Source organism: Pleuronectes platessa, chromosome 18 (genome assembly GCF_947347685.1).
Source record: "Pleuronectes platessa chromosome 18, fPlePla1.1, whole genome shotgun sequence".
NCBI classification, from domain to species: domain Eukaryota; kingdom Metazoa; phylum Chordata; class Actinopteri; order Pleuronectiformes; family Pleuronectidae; genus Pleuronectes; species Pleuronectes platessa.
Genome location: NC_070643.1, coordinates 5,644,558 through 5,668,845, shown reverse-complemented (window position 1 = coordinate 5,668,845; position 24,288 = coordinate 5,644,558). Strand labels below are relative to the sequence as shown.

General features: G+C 41.0%; 1 protein-coding gene across 2 annotated transcripts in view; it reads right to left on the bottom strand.

Annotated features, from left to right (window-relative positions):
* Positions 1-2,710: 2,710 nt before the first annotated feature.
* fam135b (family with sequence similarity 135 member B) overlaps positions 2,711-24,288 on the bottom strand; it is a 44,203-nt gene continuing 22,625 nt past the window's right edge. The window contains exons 5-21 of one of the 2 annotated variants that reach the window (XM_053446430.1): positions 21,037-21,107; positions 19,942-20,115; positions 18,346-18,472; positions 14,804-14,963; positions 14,029-14,078; positions 13,246-13,401; positions 11,660-11,733; positions 11,417-11,571; positions 11,230-11,306; positions 9,320-11,181; positions 7,934-8,100; positions 7,572-7,663; positions 7,348-7,445; positions 6,210-6,361; positions 5,882-5,992; positions 5,253-5,366; positions 2,711-4,004 (exon numbers count right to left, since the gene is read on the bottom strand). In XM_053446430.1, coding sequence (XP_053302405.1) covers positions 3,799-4,004; positions 5,253-5,366; positions 5,882-5,992; positions 6,210-6,361; positions 7,348-7,445; positions 7,572-7,663; positions 7,934-8,100; positions 9,320-11,181; positions 11,230-11,306; positions 11,417-11,571; positions 11,660-11,733; positions 13,246-13,401; positions 14,029-14,078; positions 14,804-14,963; positions 18,346-18,472; positions 19,942-20,115; positions 21,037-21,107 — 3,846 coding nt within the window. In that variant the 3' untranslated portion in view covers positions 2,711-3,798. Of the gene's footprint in view, positions 4,005-5,252; positions 5,367-5,881; positions 5,993-6,209; positions 6,362-7,347; positions 7,446-7,571; positions 7,664-7,933; positions 8,101-9,319; positions 11,307-11,416; positions 11,572-11,659; positions 11,734-13,245; positions 13,402-14,028; positions 14,079-14,803; positions 14,964-18,345; positions 18,473-19,941; positions 20,116-21,036; positions 21,108-24,288 lie in introns of both variants that reach the window. The other variant, XM_053446429.1, reaches the window with a different exon arrangement.

Below are 24,288 nucleotides of genomic sequence, written 5' to 3'. Positions count from 1 at the left end.
CCTGCAATGCTCAGCTGTTCACTCGTGCAACTTTTACTACATAAACGTGTATATTCATGAGGTCTTTTAAAAGACGTCTGCCTTCAGGTAGTAATCTGCTTGGGTGAATTATCCACAGACTGAGCAGTATGAGCTGGAAAGAATTGTTAGTATTTTCATTGACGTCTCTTATGATGGAAACTGAGTCTGAAGGATTAAGATATTGATTGAAATCGGAGACGGAAATGTAAAGTAAGATACAGCCTTACAAAATAAAATCCCTAAAATAAATCCAATAAAAATGACCTACTTAAGTATAGATTGATGTTGACAGGAACTGGACGCAGGCATAGCCAAAATAAGCAGGAAACATAGATTAAAAAAATGAACATTTTATTGTACCATCGTATCTGTTATAATAATGCTATGCTATATATATCTGTATTTATAATTTTACATAGAACACAAGCTAGTTAGGAGTACATACAGTACAGTCAGCAACATAGAAAAATATTAGTATTGGCACAGATGAAGTAGTATTTACTGTACATGGTATACATTCCGCAAACTGCTGAATGAAACAAACACACGTTCCTCACAGTGATGTCAAACATTTTTTTAACTTTCAGTTCAAACACATGAATGAGGCTCCGGCAACGAGCAGACAAGGATAACACATCTCCTTTCATTCAGATATTACACACCATCCTTCATCTCACACACACACACACACACACACACACACACACACACACACACACACACACCACAAATGAACATGACCTTCAGTAAAGGGCAATCAAATACAAAAAGGTTCAAGTTAGCTATTATGAAGCTTGACAGCACTTTCAAGGATCTACTGTATTCATGGATCACATCTGACTTCACTCTGTTATGACAGCAGGATTGATGTACACTTAACACTCTCTGAGACACATTGAGTCCTAAAAAAAAAAAAAGGACTTAGAACCTGTATTTGCTCTCAAACGCGCTATTCTGAATCCCAAAAACTATTTTTCCCTCCATCAATTCCTGCTGACCGCTTTCAGAAAACACATATGGGCCTAAACACATTTGGAGGAGAAGCAACAATTAAAGCCTCATTCATATACAGTATGTGTATGTGTGTGGGGGGCTTTGTGTGTGTGTGTGTATGCGTGTGTGTGTGTTGAGAAATTATGCATGATGCTTATGCAGCTTTGCTTTGTGTCTTTCGGGGGAACTATCTCGGCGTCCTAAGGGAACCCATTTGATTAGAGTCAATCACGGTGACACTCGGCTTACCAGGCAGCGCCACGACAACAGCCTCTAAACAGAAAAGAGCACTTTGCGATGTCACCGCTTGTTCTCCGAGACAGCGCACTTTGAAGACGATACAATGCTTCAATGGCTGAGACGGACAGCCAAGGTCGGCTCTTACAACCTATAGATTTCAAAAGAAGCCGTGCATGTAAAAACAAAATACACACACAGGAAAAAAATTGTTAAGCTACTGGAGGTTGACTCAAGGTTGTCAATAAAGTGCTCTTTCCATCAAACCACTGCAAAAGTTAAATACAGCTCTCAATATGTACATGACTGCATATGCAGCAGATGCACAGCCACTGCTGGATATGAGACGTTTATGATAACAGTTCTCTGATGCTAGAATGTAAACATTTGATGGACAGCACGGTGATGAGGAAACAGTCGTCGTCCATATGCTGTAAAAACCACATCTCCTGTCTGTTACGCTCGAATGTGACAGCAAAGGTTGTGGATGGTGAAGTAAAAATAATTTACCCAACACAGTTCTGATCCAGCTGATGAGATGAACACCATTTTTAGACAACTTGAGACAGGCTCTGCTATGACAGTGCTTCCCTGCTCCCATCTTGCATGATACCGAACTTTATTGATAGAAAATGACAATGTGTGAGTAAAAAGTCTTGGTAGTAGGTCCGCACTACGTAAAATAATCCAGTTTTCCAGGAAAACAAAGCAATATCACCCTGATTCACCCTATTTAAAAAAAAAAAATGTTATAGTGCCTTATACAAACCATCCAACCTTGTTGAGAGGATTTTCTTTTAAATTAATTTCGTTCGTTAGAAAAATGGTGGTCATTAGACCATAAGATTGCAGTATATCATCATGGATTTTCTCTTTCACATTATATGAAAAATGAATCTGCTGTTGATTACATGATGAAGCATTTCTTCTGCTTAGCTGTCACATGATTCAAGGAGCAATCTGGGAATTAGTCATGTTTATCACTTGGGTTATCTTCATAGCTATCATATTGAGATTTACTTCAATGCCGTTGGACGGTTTATGAAAGTATTATGCGTTTGCTAAAATTCTTCAAGGTTGACCTTCGAAATTACATTATCTTTGCTCCATTCTATAGTGCAAGGTCTTTCACCAAATAGGTTTTCTTTATTACATTGCTAAAAATTCCCGTACATGACTATCAAATCCACTATGTAGTCATTTTTTTTATATGAAGCCGGTTATAGATGCTAACCATAGCGTACTGTCCGTCCTGCTCTTAATTGGATTTTGGCAAAGTCTAAAATCAGTGAGCCCGAATCCTAAAATCTTTTTTTGTGTAAATATACTGTATGAATATATTAGCCTGTATTTATGCAAAGCTGAACAAGCAGGGCTATGGTATCTAAGTCTTTTTAAGGCTTTTTTTAACCAACTTCTGGAGCTAGCATTATTCCACTTAGATAGCTACCTAGGTCACTTGAGCTGCGACAAAGTCTGATTAGCACATTGCTCCCGTGTCTTCTGCAGTGGTATGATGCGAACTCGAGAAATTACATAACCAACTGTTCATCACAATGTACTAAAATTGGCATATCAGTAGCAGATCAAAATTGAAAAAAAGCTATATCTTTTCCGGTGATTAGGCAAAGCCTGACAGGTGTAACATGATTAAAAGAGTATTATGGAATAATGATTATGGAAATTGGTCAATCGGCCTGTTTTGTCAGTGCAATCAGTTAAAAAATAAAAGCTAATATAAAGCCTTCGGTGTCAATGAAACCGTAAGGCTCATTTCACTGTAGCCTTAGCTATCTTAGCAAATCAGGGTCAACGAGACACAAATAACTAAAAGTAGGTGTATGAAACGCGTATTCCTTTTTACACTATACTGAATTACAGTCTACATAGCATAACACCTCCTCCTGCACAGTATTATTAACACTGATTTTAAGATCCAATTGATTTGATGATAACAACACACAATAGATCACATTTAGATGGACTAGTTACACTGTAGATACATCAGCAGATACAAAATAAATAACTTTAAACAATATACTAATTTCTGTATAAAGGGCAGTCTGTATTGTACAAAAAAATCATGTACAATCCAGAGGATAAATGCTGTGCATCTGTTGCCTCGTTTCTAAGGATAGTGTAAAACCATCTGTGTAACCTTTACAGAAGAATTCAATCAACCAGCGATGCTATAGGTTCCAACCCACTCTGCAATGTAAGTACTGTGGTTAAATGCCTGCTGACAGGTTATTCATAAGGCCAACCAAACAACTACAGTCAGTGCTGTGATAGATGTTGTTTTGCACGGCAACACGTCAAACTCAGACTTTTTCAGTTAGCAATTTAAACACTCCGAATACACGATGACGTTTTATTAATATCTGCTATCAATCCGAACCAATGAGATATACACGTCTTGCCTCTTCGGTACCAGGGATTATATACATTAAATAGACTTTAAAAGGTGAAGGTAAGGACCTTCTCCTTCAAATTTGCCCTGCCAGTCTCCAACCGATTTGGTCCTGTCAGTCTGGAGCACTAGCACCTTCATTTGAAGTAGTTGAGTCCTGCCACTAAGAAGAACTTCTCCAGGAAAAGCTCGGAGTCCAGGACAGCGATGTGGGCTGCTCGGCCAATCAGGGTGTTGGCTGTGTTGGGCAGGGCATGAAACACATTCTGGCGGATCAGCCGGCACTCTTTGGCCTCCATCAGTGGCTGCAGGAGGTTGGTGATCATCTCAGTGTACACAGGTCCTTCAAGGCAAAAATGTGGAAAGTTAGAGCGAATCCTCCTAATATACATGAAACATCTTTTGAATTCACGTGTGGGGATGAGTTATGCTAAATTAATAAATGTATTGCACCAAAGTTAGCTCAACAGCAATTGGCACACATTCTTATTCTTTTCTTTATTTATATTTCACATGGCAGACCACACAAACTTTTAACCTTCGCTGTAATAGTCTGACATTTTGAGGAATAGGTTTTTTTTTCATTACATCCAGCCAAGAACACATCCAGCACTTTAACACCTATAAAACCTCAATGTATCGATTATGTAAACAAGATATAATGTTTTAATTTTTCATTTGTGGTGCTGGCAAGATTTTTTTTGGACAAAGTCAAATTGGCTGTCATCCACTGATTGCAGTCTTAATGCTAAACTAACTAGTTGCTGGCTGTGGCTTCATATTCACTGCATATAACTTGCCGCATCGCACACTCCAGAAGAAAGTGAAGTGGAATGGAAGAGGGGAATTTCTCCCCAATTCCGCAAAATCAAAATTGACAGGAAGATACTTTTATTATCAGTAGCTGTAATCTTAGCTTGCCTTGCAGATTTATTGTATTCATTGATCAAATGGATGACCTGGTGAGAGTCATCTTTTTTGTTAACTTATATTAGTACTGGATTGGCTTAGTTGATGTTCTAACAAGCCTAAAGACAACAGGCAATATTTTGGGGCTCCAAGGGTGGACAGTGTGTATCCAGACCAAGTCTAACTCTTCCATTCCATGCTATAGTTAAACGTATGTCTAGTTCTTTTAATCAAACGAATGGAACATTTCTCCAGACAAAACATAAACAGCAATACTTTTTGGAGTTTTTTCAGGTCCAGACAAAAATTGGGCCCATCAGTTAACAATGCCTTTTTTGCTCTCTAGCCTACAAGCCATAGACAACTAAGGCCTGCTGAAACGTGATTGATCAAATTAGAAACGAAAACCAGAAGGCCCCAAAATATTCTCCCTCACCCACAGATTCTGTATGTTAACATGCTAAATGTGTCCAATAACATTACAAAGGGTAAAAAAGGTTGCTGATATATTCACTTACGCTGTAGTTAAGAGGTGATTTGTAGTTACAGCTTAATATTACACTTAAAGTGAGCATAAGTGCCTTATATTTAACAACTTAATACCCAGTTTATGCACAGGTAAGAAGGGAGGTTATCATTCCAAAATATTAAACAACATTATTATACAATATGCATTGCTGACCTGTGGTTCTGTCTTTGAGAGCAGTTTTGCACATCTCTATTCGTGCAGAGTGGAAAGGAACATAACGGTCCTGTGGAGATGCCACCAACACCACATTCTTGAAGAACTGGAGCCCTGAAAGGACACAAAACAAACAGGTAAACAGGACTGCAGTGCGTGACTGTGTGTGTGAGAGAGAGGTGGAGACACACGAAAGAAGTGAATTGGTTGTAAAACGCAAAGTTCACTGACAAAATACATTGAAAGGCTAGATAAAATTGTGTTCTCTTTCCTCTACTCTCCTGTCAGTGTGCTTTTAAGAGAGTGCACTGGTGGGTTTCAAATGACAGGGTTTGGATCGTTTTGTCAGCCTGCCACAGCTCTGGAGGGGGAAAAAAGCGTTTTCAGGCTTATCTTCTTCAAGCCTGTGTGACAAACGACTGCTTTGTTCCACTCACACAGTGGGGAGGCCTCTCACAGGCCACTCACTGTTTCGCTGCCAGGGGTTTGAGTGTTAGCAAGCTGATGTTAAAAAGACAAGACTAGATGCCAAAAATACTTCGGAAAATTTGAATAGACTGTCTGTCAGGTACTTGTGTGCAGAGTGAGGCAGTCGATACAGTAACTCTGCTTTGAATTTCATAACATACCTGGTTTCTGACTCAGGATATAGAGGAATGTTTTCCGTGGATCGACATGATCTCTGACGGTGAGCTGCAGCAAGGATCCGGATTTCTTCAGCTTCTGCATTAACCACAGGCCTAAGCAATACACACAGCGCACACACACAAACACACACACAGACAGACACAAACACACACAGATTAACAGGCTTCTTACTTTTTAAACACCAAGCACACTGAGCAGTATCCATGGTATTCATAGATAAGAGACTATAAAGAGCACATTACATCAAAATGCTATACTGTGCATCTGCAGTGTGTGTTTTTTCTACCCAGAGCTGAGTATAGGCCTCACCTGTGCTGACCAACGTGCTGTTGTTATAGAGCGTTCCCAAGTGTGGGCCTGACAGCGAGAGGAAAGTATGCAGTTTGGGCAAATAGCAGCGGAACCGCGGCCTCGTCAGCACCGAGCGGATGATGATGTTCCCCAGAGAGTGGCCGATGAAACTGTTGCAGGAAGACAAACAACTTTCACTGAGATAAACTTGCAACTTGAGTGGGTGGCAGGAAAAACAGTGCCTCCAACGCTGCCGACCTCTGACACTGTGCATGTCTTATTATAGACTCAGCTGTAAGTAGGAAGGACAGCAGGTCCAATGGATGCTATTTGGAGATTTTAGCTGCAACATTGGTAATTGCAGAAAATTCATTAACTTGTTAACTACTTGAACATCCTCAAAGGCAATGACAACTTAATGATGCTAACATAGAGGACATGCAATACGAATTAATAATATCTCCCCAGCAGTGGGAATGATTAGATTCATGACGCTGTGTCTGTCACTTAGTTTAATTACTGTACTGATACTGCGCTACCCGAAATCCCTCATCGCCACGCCTGCTCCTTCTCATCTGTCTCCTACCAAACTAAATATAGAGGTAATATACAAAGAACCAGATGCTGTTGTAGCAGTCCATTGCTTTTGTCTTTGATTCTTACTCTCTTGGGAACATGCTACAATAAAGACAGTTAACAAACTTGGGGAGACAAAAAAGAAAATATAAATTGGCACATTGAGGGCAATTAAGAGGGAAGATAAATGACTTAATTTAATGGGAGCCTTAATAATTTTATGCGGCACTCGGCGACAGAGTGCCGCATAAAGGAGAATAATCTATCAAGTGAAAGTCAGAAACTTATTGGCACTGTATGATAAGACCTTTTTCATCAATTTTGTGTCACTTATCCATTTTGTCTTGGTACAGTGTATTTATTATCACGGGCATTGTGACTCCTTTAAGTGAAGGCAATCAATGCTGAGCATAGGCATCAATGTTAAGACAATGCTGCCATCTACTGACCAAACTAAAGGCTGCTCAGGTTGGTGATTGTCCCTGCTCTGACTTTGCCCCAAATAATCAGTCAAAATCAATCCAAAAGGACAGTTGTCAGGAATGTGTATTTTGCAAGGTATTAAAGTGGAGCAGCTGACCTTATCCTGCGAATGGTGAGATTGTACAGCTGGATATGCTGAATGATCTCATCCAGCAGCCTGTCCGTCATGGTGTCAAAATCTGCAAATGTGTCAATCTGCGGGGGAAACGGCAGATGAAAGGTGCAGTTGTCAGCACTCTACAAATTGCCTCAAGGCACTTTCACAGTGTGTGACGGTTCATGTTCTCAATTTGCTCTCGTGGCTGTCATCCACAAATGTACCTGGTTCCTCTCAGACATGAGGAAGTCGAGCCTGGACCCCGGCAGCCCTAACTCAATGAAAGTCTTCACCAGACGGAGGTCTGCGCTGTTTCCTGGAAGCAAAAATGTAATCATTCACACATGCTTTCTGGCTCAGCTCTTATGAAGGGTACCCACTGATCATTTAACAGACACCTGGAAAATGTTTGAAGAAATCCGGTTATAGCGTGCAATGTATTTTAGGTTTGTGGGACATACACTCAGAGACTAAATTACCTTCACAACGCTAATTGGGACATCTTAAAAAAGGATTTACAGTACCGTGCAGATGTGTCAGTTTCATTCCTATTACGTTTGTGTGCTTATGCTGTGTGGGGACTCACCGTCAAGCCCGTGGACACACACCACAAGGTGTATGCCGTCATCAAACTCCTCATCGTCCTCCTCCGGGGGAAAGTAGGGCAGATCTGATGCCAGGAGAGGAAGGTCGCTGTACAAGCTGGCCTGAAAACTCAACTCTTTGAACAGCTCTTCTTTGGCCTTGTAGAAACTTAAGAGATTCAGGAAAGAACAAGAGGGATTATATTCTGGGCATTAGCGATAAATTGAAAACTAACTTTCCAATAATGTGCAACGATTAGCGAATAATGTAAACTTTAGTTAAACACTGAAATTAAATGCTGGTCTAAGATTTCATTTTGAAAGATGTTGCACTAAAACTCCATCTCATAAACATGGTCCTATCGTTAAGATCCATAATATGATGGAAAACATGTCCAGATTTCGGCATTTTATTGAATTGCGGTACACAATGCCCCCAACCAAGGCTTCAGACCAAACCCTCAGAGTTACAAGAAGCTTCTCTGTAGGTTTTATTATTCTGTCATCCAACCAGGTTAGAGATTTTAGCAGTGCAGGAGTCAAAAACAAATCCGATTCCAGTTCCTGTACTTTCAGTTTATCGTGATGGATTTGCCTGCACACCCTTTGATGTGATTTAATACATGCAGGAGGCATTTCACCTCATCTTGACTCCCTCGCTTCAAATTTGCCCACATTTTGTTATGCTAGGGCTTTCCAAGTATGAGTAGCTGCCAGCTACTTCACTAGATGTCAACAGCTGTCTCCACATACACATAAAACCTTGTGTTTTGACCTTGTTTCAAGTAGTTGCTTTGGATTAAAATGTTACTCCTCCAAAGTTTTCCTTGGAAGACAGCCTCCATTTTCATTTTCACACATTATCTATTGACATCCAGGTCAGAGAGGTATTATTCTCACCTGCCTGAACAGATATCACACAGACATTTGAACATGCTTGAGACGTTAATTCCTACTGACTTCACACAACCTATAACTAACAGTGATAAAACCTTCCTAGATCCGACCCTGATCCAGATATGCATCAAACTTAATGGATACTTCCCCGACATATACTGCACCCATCCACAAGTGCAAATGCATAAGCTAATTTGCCATCTAGTCTGCAATGTCAGCATCATTCCCTTGGCAGATATTTGTTATGCAACTTGTTCAGCAAGCTATTGTTTTACAGAAAAGTCCTGGCTTGTAGATGAGAGGAAGACATTAGATGGAAAGCTAATACACACTTTTTTTTTCTGTTGTTGCGCATGTAGCTGTCACCTGGTTGTTAGTCAGTGTCACTGTTTGTCTTTGTAAACTAATGCTAGTATGCTACAGTATGAAATTCAATATGGGGATTTAAATACATTTAAACCACAATAAGTCGAGATAGAACATGAACTCACTTTAGCATCCGTTCGTTGGTGTCATCATCTGTGTTGAGGGGGTTGAGTGAAGATGAAGAGATGATGCCAAAGGAGCCCAGGGGCTGGTGGGTTATAGGTGAGGTAGTCTGGCGAGTGGACATTCCACTGACGGACGGAGAGTCTCTTAGAACAGAAGAAAATGGCAGACAGGTCGGGGCACAGGACACTGACATGTTCACCACCTCCACCATCTTCTTATTCACAAAGGCCAGCCCAGAGTTGGGGATCTTAGAGGACTTCGTCGGGCAGTCCAAAGGCTCTCTCTCATTGGATGATAACCCATTCAGTTCAAAAGATGATATGATATCGCTGGATTTCAGCCCTTTAAGGTCAGTGGGCCTCTGTGTGGCGGTGGTTCTGTTGGAGAGGTTGTTGGAGAACTGAAGCCTTGAGGGCTCGAAAGGTGTTAGGGAGACATCCAGACCCTCCTGGTCCTCAACAGTAAGCCCTTCAGTCTGATGGAGCTGTTGGCACTCATCTCCAGTGTCAATTCTCTCTTGATCCGCTGCACTTTCATGCACACACGGTTTGTTCCCACAGCTACAGGGCGCTGCTTCAGATGCAATGAGATGCACATCCTCCACTGAGGCGCTCACTTCAATGATGTGTGTTTGAAGATTAATATTCTCCCCATAGCTGCCATTAACAGCCCGTTCCTTCACATGAGGGCTTTCTACAGACTCTTGCAGATCCAACACTTCAGACACACCACTTAACACTGTCTTGGGTCTGCACGTGTCTGCATTTGACTTTTCCAAACTAATACTCTCCTTGAGAATATGGTCAAGATTTGTGACTGAACTTGTGTCTAATAGAGATTGTTCTGAATCTAGGTTGCTGATCAAGGAAGAGCAGGTGACGTTACATGAGTCCTGGTGTTGCATTAAGCTCTTGGTAACTGCTTCCTGGCTGAGCAGCACATGGTCCTCCTCTGTGTCTTCTGGGCTACTTATCTGTGGTGCTGAGACCGACTTGGTTAGTTTGCTGAGCTGCCTCTGCTGCTGGTCCTCCTCATAGGGCAGGGAGCTAATGGACGTGAGTGAGGCCTGTATACCAGCACTTGGAAGGCTGCCGTTACTCTGCATCTGCAGCCCTTCCAGAGAGCTGCGGTGAACCGGGTGCCGACACACTATCTGTTGTGGGAGTTCCCGTTCACTTGAGAAGTCCAGAAGAGGCCGACCACGCAGACTAGCCTCCACGGGCCACGCTACCGAGCTGGGCTCACTCTCGATACCTGAGTCGGAAATAACAGAGGAAGAGCGCTTCATGATTTTGGAGCCGACCACGCCTCCGCGGTGAGTGATCTCTTTTCTGAAATCACCAGAAAAGGGAGATGTAACCGGATGCACATAGGCTGGGTGCAGGCTGATGAGTGGGATGTCTTCACTCTCACCATCCATGGAGTGATTTAAAGGCATTGCAATGTCAGACTCCTCTTTATTGTTGTCATCCTCTCTTGCATAGCTCTCCTTTGTGGCATCAGAAAGCGGGACAGTGTGTTCTGTTCCATGAAGAACAGGGGTCTCATCCCCGTTGCTAGTGGAGACGGTGAGCGGGATGTGGCCCGAGGTGTGAACCAGGACGGTTTCGTCTCTACATGGATCTACATCACAAGGCTTTACTGTGATGTGCCTCAGACCCGGACTGCAGCTCTCCTCAACTTCCTCTTGTTTTTCTGCTGGCCCCTTCACATGTTCTGCCTCTAGTGGAGAGAGTTCAGCTCTGTCCTCAGGAGGAATGGGGCTCTGGATACTCCTGATATTGGGACAGGTCTTACTCTGCTCTGCTATAAGGGAGACATATGTGGGCAGGTCCATGCAGTCATCACTGTCCAAGGGATCCAAGGGTAATGCTGGTGATCTGGCTCCCTGGCTGCTTCCACAAATCTTTTTGGAAGAAGTGATCGCTGGATCTGATCTGGTCCGCGTTTCAGTAGTTGCAGTCACTGGCACATGTGAGACTGACTCTGAAATAAAAAGGGACATTACAGTTTTAAATTAAAGCTTTTGTCTTGAAAAGCACAGATAAATGATTTAGTGTAGACAAGACAACAGGTCCATTGTGCTGATGTATTACCTGTTTGAGGAGACTCCACATATCTGTCCTCAAAGATGATGGGCAGGCTGTTCCAGTCCCCATCGATGTCCAGGCACTCAACTGGTAGAGGAGGCATCTTGGTCAGGTAGTCTGAACTCCGAACCTCTGTAGCTATCTGGCCATGTCTGTTGATTCTGGATTAAAACAGTAATATTATTAATAAAACAGCTTTCTCGTTTTCATAGAATTAAAAAGTCTCCCCCTCAGAAGACTTATACTTACAGTTCCTCTTGAAAGGTTAGAGACATCTCTTTGGGGTGTTCAGTGAAGAAGTATGCCTCGGAGAACCTCCTGACCTGATGTTTACAGAAAAATTAAAAAAAACGCAGTTCGTATCTTGGCGGTCCGCAAATCTGCAAATCTCAACTTTATTGACATTAAAAGATACAATCATTACAGTAGTCAATCTCATTCAGTCCATCACTTGAGGTTTAGACTCAAAGAAAGTTTAAAATCACCTCCAAAGTGTTTTCCTTCTCAAGCTCCAATTAGAAATACATCATTTTTGAAAGTCAGCCACCATGAAATGCAAAATCAGCATGCACCAAACACCCTACCTGGTGAATCTTCACTCCACAATAATTAGATCATATGTGTTAATTAAAATCCTAACACGACTGGTGTGTGGCAGCATGGGACTATCCCCTGGGATAATCTAGTACCGAAGCAAACCTTCATTATCTTTCAGACAATTGAAACGAAGCAGTGCAATGTAAGAGAGCCACGAGAGCTACTCCACTGTGAAGCTCATACTCATATTAAATAGACCAGTGATTAGTTAGAAATGACACTAGAAATTGTGTTAGTCCGTTCACCTGGGATTTGGCTGTTAAGGGGTAGTTGATTCATTTTTCTTATACCCTTGTCCAGCGGTCACTGATCACATTGCCTCTCCATAGTTTTGTGAAGTGAGGTCATAATTAAAGGTGGCTAGTATGAGTTACATTTCCTCCATTATACATGACAGGAAATAATTTGTTTGCATATATTGTACTTGTTGGAGGCCCCTGTGATGGGCTGGTGACCTTTCCAGGGTGTGTGATACAATTCTACCAATGTCAGCTGGGATTGGCTGCTCTCCAGGAAACAGCCAAACACAAAAACCCTAAGTGTTTAAATCTCCCCCGATTTAAATTAGATGAAGGACTTTCTACTCGCTTTTCACTGCAACACCTTGCTCAGCATTTGTTTTTTTGAGAATCTGATACTAGTGTGACATCTAGTGGCAGTGATCATCATAAGTATATCATCTTAAATAATAATCAGTTCAATATGTGTAACAGTATATTGTGCTTAAAATCTACTACAATGCATGCTTTCCGTCATAATGGATATATTATAGCTAACAGTGTACATCTTTGCTAATGTATTAACTATTTAAATAAACATGGTGGAAAGATATCTTCAAGTAAAAGTAAAGACCTGAAGTCAGTGTTTTTATCAGTGGATACTTTGTACTTTAAGTTATTCGGTACTAATAGTTACTTGTAAAGTAACTAAGCAGAGGTACTTTCACTCGAGTGCAGTTTTTGGCATCTCCTGCCACCTCTGGTTACAATTCAGATCCTTTTTCTAGTTCGGCATTTCCTTGCGATTGATATACCTTAGGGGGGGTGGTTATAAAGCTAAAATGTCACTGGTTAAAAAAACTACTTTGATTGTTCTCTATTTTTGTATTTTCCTGTGGGCACTGACAACTGAAAATGGCTTATTTGAAACCAATTGTCATGAATGCACTGTGATGCAGACTGTGGCTCAGAGGACACATACAGTGAATGATGATGCCTCTAACAGTGTTTGATTCTCACCCTGAGCGTGTGGTGCTCCTGGACCAGATAGGACAGGATGTGGGGGTTGTGCACAGCAGCCTCCAGGAAGCTGCTCCACAGAGCAGCCAGCTGGGAACAGAGCTGGCTCACGTCCCTGCTGATCTGCTCCGCTACCTTCTCGTGGCCCTCTTGCAGCTGATGGGAACAGAAAAAAAGCATGTATCCATAGATTATAAAACTGGCTGCATTAGCTGTCAAAGATTTCTTAAAATATGTCTTCTATTTTAGGATCCCTGCTCAACTTGCTTTAATATTTATACCCAATGAAATTAGAGTCTGCAGGTTTCCAGGTCATCAGATCATTGTAGGCAGCTCATGTTAATGATGTAAATCAATCAACTCATGCTTCTCTATGTGTGGTAACAGCTGAACCATCATGCCAGTTCACAAATGCATCAATGCTTAAAAGCTATAAGTATTTAATCTCTTCATGATCCTCCTCATGCTTTACAAAGATATTGTTTTATACTACAAAGATACCATCCCCTTGAATAATAGACGTATATTATTGTAAAAAACAAATTGATTATTTTTACGAGCAGCATTCATTTAGATCGGGGGAATACAATAAAAGAGGTCAATGCATGAAAGCGTTGAAATAGATGAAAACTCTGCAGCTTACAATTAACTCACACCAAAAATCTGTTTACAAAAATCTAAAACAATCCAGCTATAACAATAAAAATCATAGTTAGATTAGCAAAGCCTTATTTTCCATCACAAAGTATTAAGAAAGGTGTGTTTGACGTGGCTGTATCATACCTGTAACTCTAATGTGAGCTGGTTGAGAGTTTCTTCTACATGCAGCGCCTCTGTTGAGAGAAAGGTCATTTGCAGAGCTCAGTGAAAAAGGACTTCAACAAGTCGTAGTTGTTACAAACGCTGAAACACAAAGTCATATATTTGAATCTTTGAAATACTAATTAGGACCAAACATGAGACGGGATAAAATCTTCAACTAAACTACAAAGTTACCAAATGATAACTTTTTGGAATCAAGGGTACATACTATAATTCACCTACACCGGAAACAACAGTAAACTTTTGCAAACATTTTAATGAGTCAGAGGTCAATATGTCATACAACAACTTCTACTTATCATTTTAAGTATATTTTACCTCAATTATATGTATTTAAAGTAAATTGAGTATATTTTTACAGTGTTAATTTTTCCTTTTCCTTGAGTAAAAGATGTGAATACTTTTTCCACTACTTTCACTTTGCCAAGCATCCTCTTAGTCTTTGTAGAAATAAAGATCCAGAACAACTCAACCACTTTTCTTGAAACTTGGTGCGAGGGAAACTTGCGCTATGGGCTGAAGCAGAACCAATCAAATTTCAGAACAGATTCGAACAAGAAGGAAAATCCACTTTCATTCAAATGTTTGTGAATCTCTTCATGACGGGCCTCTGCAGGGGTAGGCGCTCTACTTAGTGCTTTTCCAGATTGGTTAATTCTCACTACACCTTAAATTTGTATTATTTATTTTGAGATCATGAATGAATAAATAAAAACAGAGCTTTGTTTAAACTTACCTGACATTAGTGGAATCTGCTGGAGTTGTGGAATTTCCTTCATCATTGCAGTGTAGTACGTGTGCAGGCCTCTGTGTGCCACCAACAGGAGGCGACAGAGCCTTCGGTGCCACGTATGAGCTCTCTGCAGGCAGTCTTCACTGGGCACATAAAAGCTGCCCTGTGGAGACAGGGACCAGGGGTAAAATGTCAGCTGCTATGTAGGTCAGGGATCACCTCTCAGAAAAACCGGTCTTCCTTAATGACGGGACACGAAAAACATACTTGAACTTTATGGAGTGCGCTGTAACAGATGTATGGGATCATCTCTGACCCTGCGTTAAAAGGAGCTTGGTACTGCATCGGCCAAGTTACTCTGAAGATCAAATGCAACCCTAGAGACAAATTGGCCCTAAACACAGCTTGCTGTGAGCTGTAAAAACACATCAATAAGTACATGTAGCACAGGAGGATGTAACGCATCCCTGTTATGACCCTTAAACGTTCCCAAGTGTGGGAAGCTGCACCAGAATCCAGCCTGTCATTGTCACTATAAGTGAAAGAAAGATGAAACTGTGCATATCGAATAGTGAGAGGATCATATTTGTGCTGAGTTGATAAATTGAGGAAGCAGCAATAACAAGAATTAAGAAAGCATGGTCTGTCCTGCTTGTGTGAATTTTGGTAAGAGCTGTAATATGGACCATGTTTCCAGTAGATATATGAACTGCATTTCCCCATTGTAATTCACAGCAGGCACACAGTGCAAAAAATGCCTCTATCCACAAAGCTACAATTCATCTCAGCCACGATACTTTAATCATGTCTCCCATTGATCTCGGAGAGAGCTAATGGCTTTCTACCCAAACAATCAGCTGTCACGATTTGGATTCAGTGGGCCTTGAATGTGACCAGCGTCTGCCCTCAATCTGCTGCTCCTTGACCTGAAGCAGTCGGCTACCCGCGAGTTCTTGCCATGGCTGGGATGTTTTTGCAGCGCCAGCGGGGCTCAGCGCTTTGAACGGCACAAAGCGCCCCAGTATCTGGAGATGTACTGTAATTTGCCCCAAAGCAACTCCAGTCTCCGGCCCTATCATCATACCTGTGTGCGCTCTGTAATTGCAGCAGTGCAGAATACCCAAACCAGGAAGGAACATCTGTGTGTTTACTTTCATAATTCTCTTAAGCTTTATAGAGGCCTGCCAGGATCAGTCTGTGAGCGAAGGGCAGAGAAAAATAGCTTTTTTCTTCTGTATGAACCAATCATTATCCGAAAAACCATAGCTTCCCTCTGTGCTGACAATGCTCAGGATGTACGCCAGCTCTAACTCAACTGACATGAGACATTTTTTTGTTTGCTGCCTTTTTTTCTTTTCCCCAGCTCAGCATCACAGTGTATGCCGTGTAAAATAATCCAGTTGACAACGGTTTGATGAGCTTTTGTTGCGGTACGATTTTCCTCAGAACTGTGTTTCATTTACACCAAAGATTCTCAGGTGTCTCCTGGTGTCTCCCTTCAAACTGCAGCATCGTCATTTTCCACTAAAAATATTGTTTCCTACCTCTGAATCTGAGATGACACAGTTGTTGTCAATGGCACAAGAAGCATCTGTTTGTTTTTGTTTCTTTTCACGAATAAAACCGCAACACTTGACTCCACGTGGTGTTAAAAGGGAAAATGCTGAGACCGAAGCGTAGCCGCAGGTGAAAAGCGCTAAACAAATAAAGGTGAAGGAAGAGGCGGCCTCGTGTGCAGATTTCACCTGAAGCTATGTTGTACGTGGCGCTTGTGAGCACAACTCATTACTGTGATCAAACGAAACCCCCCTGCCTTGCTAAACACAGAGCTTACTAAAGCGCCCAGCCAGGGGTGGGAGTAAAAAACCAGGAGGAGGAGGGGAGGACGGGGCAACCTGGGCCCTCATTAAGATTTACTATGAAGGCTGTGACGTCCACAGGGACCTGATACGTGCGTGTTATAAAAAGGTAGAAAAGGGAACCAACAGCTGTAAAACTGTACGTACAGTTATAAGTAATTGGAAAACACACATTAAACTATATGATGTGATTTGATGAAATATAAAGGCTATAATGGGATTAAATTACTTGGTTAGGTGTAAGCATATCTACTAATACTGTAGTAGTTTCACATAGACCATAGCGGTGGTTAAAATACATATTAATTCTGAGCATGTGTAAAGTGTGTTATTTTGACACTGGAGATGTGAGAAGATGCATTTTAATTCAGCTGTAGTGGGCTTATTATCATGTACAGTGTCCACCACACTGCATAGAATCTAAATACTAATTCAGTATCATATGCATATACACACTAACCATCATAGAATACTGTACAACAAGTAAAACAGGAAACTTATACATACAAACTGTAAGAGTAAAAAACATAAAACCAGTCAATATAAACAGAAGCAGTTTATGTGCCATGTTTGTCTCAGCAGCGTCGTATAAATTAAATTATATTATTTCTAACAATAAGGGTGACCAGATTCTCCACGTGCCACTGTGTGGGAAACATTGCACTTAAAGGAGTACGACTGTTTGTCTAGGACCTAGAATCTAGGACCTAGGCTCTAGGTAATCAAAGTGTGATAAATTAATTAAACACACAATATCTAGCCTTGGCCACTAGGGGTCTCTCAATCGAAACATATCAAAATATTTAGTTTGATTGCCGAGTGGTATCATTGGAGTTTCATCTTTGTGGATGTGGAAAAAAGTTAAACATTTTACTTTACTTTAAACTGTACGGAAAAAAACTTGCCGGCAGTTTGTTTGTCCGTTGTCACATGTTATTTGTTCCAGACGTTAAGAAACTCAGGTAAAGCAAATATGAGGTAATTATGAGGTGACAATATTGAAAGGTCCTGTTACCTTGAATAGAATTGTGGATTTCTCTTGGTTTGATACATGCTGGAAACACTTTGGATAATTTAAGTACAAAGTCAACAAAACATATATCAGTCCGAGTTGTTTTTAGACGTTCTAATGAGGAATCGTTACAGATTATATCTTTAAACTCCAAGGAAGGTGACAAGACTAAACCATCAATTCTGGCGAGAGCGTCTATCACTTCCAGATGCTTGGAGCCTGGAGCCTATGTGCCTGGGCAGGTGCGTTCATCAGATATTATGAAAAGCCACCGTGCAGCCCAGTAATAATCTGTGTTGGCCTCTGGTCTTTAAGCTTACAAGACTTCATAGGGCCCAGACAAATGGCCTTTACTGAGGGATAGTCAGGTCTGGGATCTGTAATCCAGACCAGAGTGACTCTCTAACCAGCTCTCGGGCTGAATCCTGTTGCTTCTGGATGACATGACAAAAAACACATCACAGCTAAATCCGTTCGGCTGATAAACCGAGGTAGACATTTACCTCATCGCCTGGCATTTAGCCGCTTATTTAAAAAAAAAGGGAGCAACCAACTGAACACAGACAACACCCACTCATTTTGAGCTGTTGTCTAGCTTTATGAAGCAACATGGGCTTTGAGTCTCTGTGACTTTCAGGTTTGAACTCCCCTGGAACAGCTAAAGGTTGACATACCTCAGATATGACAGGCTTGCAGTAGCCAGCTCCGAACACAAGGTTCTCTACAGACATGGCAGATGGGTCGCTGGCGCTATCCGGCGAGCTCTTCCCCAGCCAGGAGCCCTTCCCTGTACGTGCAAAGCTGGAGAGAGGACACATGCAGAGACAGACCATGAGTGAGTGTGTGCCTGTATGTGTGTGTGTGTGTGTGTGTGTGTGTGTGTGTCAGTGTTACAAGACATAAGCTGTGAAATACAAGCTGCTGCCATTCCAATCACTCAAGTGCTCCGTTAATCTATTCAATGCATGGATGAAGAATGACTTTATGATATTGACCGTTGAATTCATCAGATAAGTGTTCAGCAAACCATCCATTAAAGCATTTAACGGATTCACCCACCACACTTTCTCCAGTTCTGCTCTCGTGCCATATTCATACATGTTGTAAGTCCTATCCACTCAAACACTTCATAACATTTTACGAGGATAATTTCGTAAATGCAGCTTGCCACAGCCTGTCAAACTTTAGATTACTGTGGCATGATGCTGCATTAAGAGCAATATTCTGCATTTGAAAGCATGTTTTCTTGGCAAATTAAGGAAAATACCTTCCTAAATCAACTTGGGGTGCCAGACTATTTTGTTGTTTTATCTGTATCGCTATCATTTCCATTATTATTACTTACTTCTGTATTTTAACTTTTAGTTTTCTGCTGTGCAGCACTTTCTATTTTAACCATTCTTTTCTTGGCGCGTGTAAAAAAGTGCTCCATAAAAAAAGTAATTAAGCAGCGTGCAAATATTCTATTTAAATAGAGCACATCCTACCCTAACTGGACTACATCAGTCAGAGGATATAAAAAGGAAAATGTTCCAGAGGAGCACATCCACTCTGATGTATTAACCAATTGTATGGAAGATAGCCATGGATGCTTTCAGATGTTACGCCAAATTAGACAATGTCTGCGCTTTATTCGATTTCGAAAAATTTGCAATGCAGCAGCCCCAGCTAACATAACAGTAAACACAGTATAGTCAAATTAGCTAAACACATTTGTAATGTAAGCAGACACCAGGTTATGTTAGCAGTTGGATCACACATGTTTTCCTTAAAATAGAACAGTTCATCCCTTTACTGCAATACAAAAACATGCTGTTTCTTTTTTTCCATGTATTATACATGGATGGTAAGGATATTGACTTTCTGCCCAGAAAATGTAGCTTTAGCCTTTAGCAGCTAGATTGGTAACTGTCAAATTTTTTTTATATTGGAAGTTCAGTCAGAGACTGTTGTTTTCAAGCATCTCACTGAGCTAACCGGAGCCTTAAATGCTAGCTGATCAAATCTGCCAGACAGTTCAGTGGGACGAGGAGCCTGCTTTTGTTTTACTCCGTCTTCCTGTTTTTGCAGAAATGTCCTGAATTTTTTACGAGAAAACTGGTTGCTGTTACTCAAACTATCAAGTGCAATCCTGAAAGACCAGACAGGCATAACAAGGGCAAAAGTTATTGAACATTCACTTTGGTCTCTGCTGATTATCATTCTATCGTGCTAAATAAGTGGAGATTTGTCAAATGCAAATGATAATGTAAAGGCTCTTTTGTCTCTACCTGATAAGCGGCTGATGTAAGGCAACCAGTGAGGCGTGTATGGAGACCGAAATGACGGACAGGTGGAAGTAGTCGAACATGACGGGGACATGGTGGTGGAGGCCTCTCCGTGGGTGGAAGTGGAGGCTGAGGGTGCGACTGCTGATCAACGGGACAGTCAGTATCTCTGCCAACCTGAGAAGGAGAAACAGAGACGGATGTTTCTCCGGCAAAAAATCAGAAAGACATTGTATAAATCTGAATACTTGTCTTTTCTATTTTGCTGAAAACTTTAAATGACACAATATAAAAACAACACATTAAAGAAAAGCAGTTAATGTACCCTTGGACTTCATTAGAGTGTGTAAGTGCAAAACTGCAGATGATGCAGATGAATTAAAGGAAAGAGCAACATAAGTGCAGTGACCCTGGAGAGTGTGTATCTAGATAATGAAAAGGTGCAGCTCTTTGTTTAGAGAGCGAGATCTATCAATGACAAATGTCTTTTCCTTTTGTCAGACTTATTAAAAATGTATGCGATGCAGACGACTTCTCACCAATAACCTAATGTCATTATTACCGACATGTTTATTGTCCTTGCAGCTCTGAGAGAAAGACTCTGGGGACAAGTCTGCATCTTGACTGGAATGGTAATAGAGACCTGGAGGATGTTTTTCATACAGAGTAAACGCAGCCGGACTCTGTGCTATGATACAGAGAAGGTGCTCCATAATTCAGTGTTTTGTGGTGTTGACAAGTACTGTAATCACACAGGTATGTAACTTAAACATTTAAACACACAACACAAAATTCACTCCAATAATGGAACTCGACTGAATACCAGAAAAGAACTCCAACACGAATAGTGCATTTTGCAGTATAAACCGATACAAATGCCTCCCATCAATAATCACTGCAATCATGTTCTCCCAGCACAGAAGTTGTGATCAGCTGACCAAAGAGGTGGCTTTACATAATAACCCCCATTATGCTTGGTTTAAGACTCTCTCTCTTGCTCTCTCTCTCTTAAACACACACACACACACACACACACACACACACACACACACACACACACACACACACACACACACAGCAAACTCCTCCAAAACCTACTGTTGCTCATTGTCGGTGAAATGAAGATCCAGCTTCAACTGAAAGTCCACCTCACTCAAGGCTTCCTCCACCTGCAAAACATTGACACATGTGTCGTTGATGCATGAACATGAGAGAACAGTGATAAAGAAGAAGTTAGGTTGACTTTCCTTTATGAAAATAGACCTTCAATGAGAATCATTTTTCGCAGAGGTCTGTAAAATCGCAAACTGTAAATCTAACAACACGACCAGGAGTCTGCACCCTCCGTTGTGTCTGTCTATTCGAGTTTCCTTACAAATTTAGCACAATTTTTACGAAATGACCAGAAAATTGTCAAAAGAAAATGCAAGTAAATGCACATTCTTAACAACTTGTTGGAAACATAAACCCTACCAGTTGGTGGTGATAATATTACATTTGGGGGCTGTCATTGAACATATCAGGATGAAGGTTATTATGCAGCACGGTACAGTCATGTTGAGAGGATGGTGAAAATATAATTACACTTTATTTCATAAGAGAGGATACAAACTCCTTATCATCCTACACAGATTTGATGTTTTCATCTCTTAGGCCTTCAGTTTGAATCAGTCAGGAGCTTTCTATTCAACACTCGATGAGCATAATAATTTTATTTGCTGAATGCATTATATTTATCAATTCAAGACTTTTTCATTATTAAATAAGCATAAAATCATGTTTGTGATATTTTGTGTTATCAAACAGAAATTTGGTCCTGACCCCAAATTTAATCATGTAGACACTAAAGCTGTGGCAGGTTTCACAACAAATCCTTCAAACATTTGTTAAGCTTTTTAAGTTTGGACTAAACATTCATGCTGCTACCTTGACAAATAAAATATCGACTTTGGTCGTTTTCACACCTGAAGGTCCGGACTATGGTACAAACCAGAGGTTCATGTCTGCCATTGTTTACATTTGATCTAGTCAGACATTTGTACGTCCTCTATTTCACATTGATCCAAACTGTCTGTATCTCAACATTACCAACAATCCAAACCACAATTGAGTTTGAACCGGACAAAGACCTCGGCCATTTGGTGGGATTGCATTTTGCTCCGTAAGTAAGGTGTAACCCCCCCCCCCCCTTAGACAGATAGAAGGAAGTTTAAAATCTTCCTTGTATACTGTATGTCGTCCAAAAACTCTCAACAACTCATCTGTAGAGTTGAATACCGTTGCTCCAAAGGATTAAGTATTCCCTCATTTGGTCAAAATACTCACTCCAAATATCCCAGTATATTGCAATATCCAAGTGTTCAACTGAGTCAATAACTGTGAACTCACCAACATAGGTATTTTTAATACTCATTAAACCATTTGTTGACACCTCGTTCCCGCGTATGGAAGCATATGCATCCTATGTGCTGCTCCACTATATTATCTCATGGATATATTCATGTTATTTATTTGCATCATCAGCATTTCAAACATGAAACTGATGAAGAGGAGCTGTCATCACATGTAAGCAAGCATATGGTGGATATACAGTGTATGTGTACAGTTGGCTGTGAATCCTGCGGTTTGCCATGCCCTCTGCCGTGAGCAGCCTTCTTTGCAATGCTGATTTAGTCACTTCAAAGTTCTTTTAAATGGACTCCTGATTTTCTCTGTGTGGCTTACGAACTGTGTTCCTGAAGTTCTTTTAATTCAGAGTGGACTGGACATGTTTGAATTTCTCTCATGTTCAGAGTGCCATGGAATATCACGCCTTTTCAAATGCAAAACAACAAAGTGGGGAAAATGAAAGGTTTGATCAGGGGTGGAGCCGATATTGGACGTAATGGAGTCTTTTGAAGATTGAGGTGCAGTGCTTGTTATAATAAAGGACAGACACAGGTCTTCCTGTCGAAAATTGATTCATACGCGCACTTGGTAAACACACATGGCTGTAGTTCTGTCCGTTGCTGATGTTCTGATTGATTAAGCATACATGAGGGTGTACACAGAGGAAACAAGAGGCTATTTCTGTCTGGGCTATCTGCCGCTGACAGCTTCAGATAACCTCAAGAAGGTTAATGAGCAAGGAGCCTTTGGGAGAGCTTACAGCCGAAATCGGATATGCCTTTAAGCTCCTGTGTTTCCATATCTCCACAGGAACATGTAAAATTAGCAGTGGAACAGACAATCATGTCAGAGAGAATATGCACATTCTGACTGAAGCAGGAATTCTTTCTCCCTTCTCTAGATTAACCAAATTTCCCAGAGTGGACGGTGCAGGGTTATGCCACTGAGTATCATATGGATGATTAAGCCACAGGAGGAGCCATCTTATCTTCCCCACACTCCGGCCTCTGGACTGTCTCATCGCTGTCACCGCTGATCAATTTGAGGTCAGGTTGCCCCCGAACAAAAAAAAAGAAAGAAGAACACGGCAGAGTGGATTTTCAGGGTCGTGCCCAGGTTTAAACCGTAAAAGACAGTACATCAATAACTGTCGGACAAGTTTACACACCTGATCGTTTGACCTGAAAATGGGCTGCATGGGGGCACAGGACATTTGCATTTGTCAATAAGAGACGTTAGTCCTGAGAGGCACGTCATTGGACTCCATAGTTCTACTGATCCTGTGTCTGTTGTGGCTTACACACAGGAAAAATAACTACCTTTCTGAAAAACTGAAAAACTGAATCACAGACAAGCTCTATCACCATTGACTATGACACATGCTAAGAAAATTCTACCTTCAAGAGTTTCTTTATCTTTATTCTTCAGAGACTCCAAATGTGTTTTTGTGTAAAACCTGGTAGCTGCATTTGCTTGCTACCCCCGACATTTTCTGATATTGATAAGAGTTAAATGTTATTGCATTTCTGAACCGCAAGTAATTTATTTTGTTAATTATCTAGTTTAAACAGTGGTCAACAGCGACTGACTACGTCTGGAAAGGTCAGTGCAGCTCAGGGCAATATTCAACAAATTTGAACTTGCGTTTCTTTCCAGGATAATGTGATTACGCTTTAATAATATGAAAGCAGGTCTAGGAGTCTGAACTTATTTTCTATTCACATGCTCCTCTGAAAGTTCCATTTCCCCAGGTGTTTTTAAGAAAAGAATGTGTGTAAAACATGGCTGCTGTGAACAACATGTGTTTGATTTTAAAGAGCATTTAAACAACTTGACACCTCTTTCTGTATTGGCTTTAAGTGCATATTAAGCTCTTATTTGGAGCTGATTGTACAATTAAGTGTTTGGTTGATAATATATTAAAAATTGTTTTTGAATTATTCAGACACAACATGAATGCAA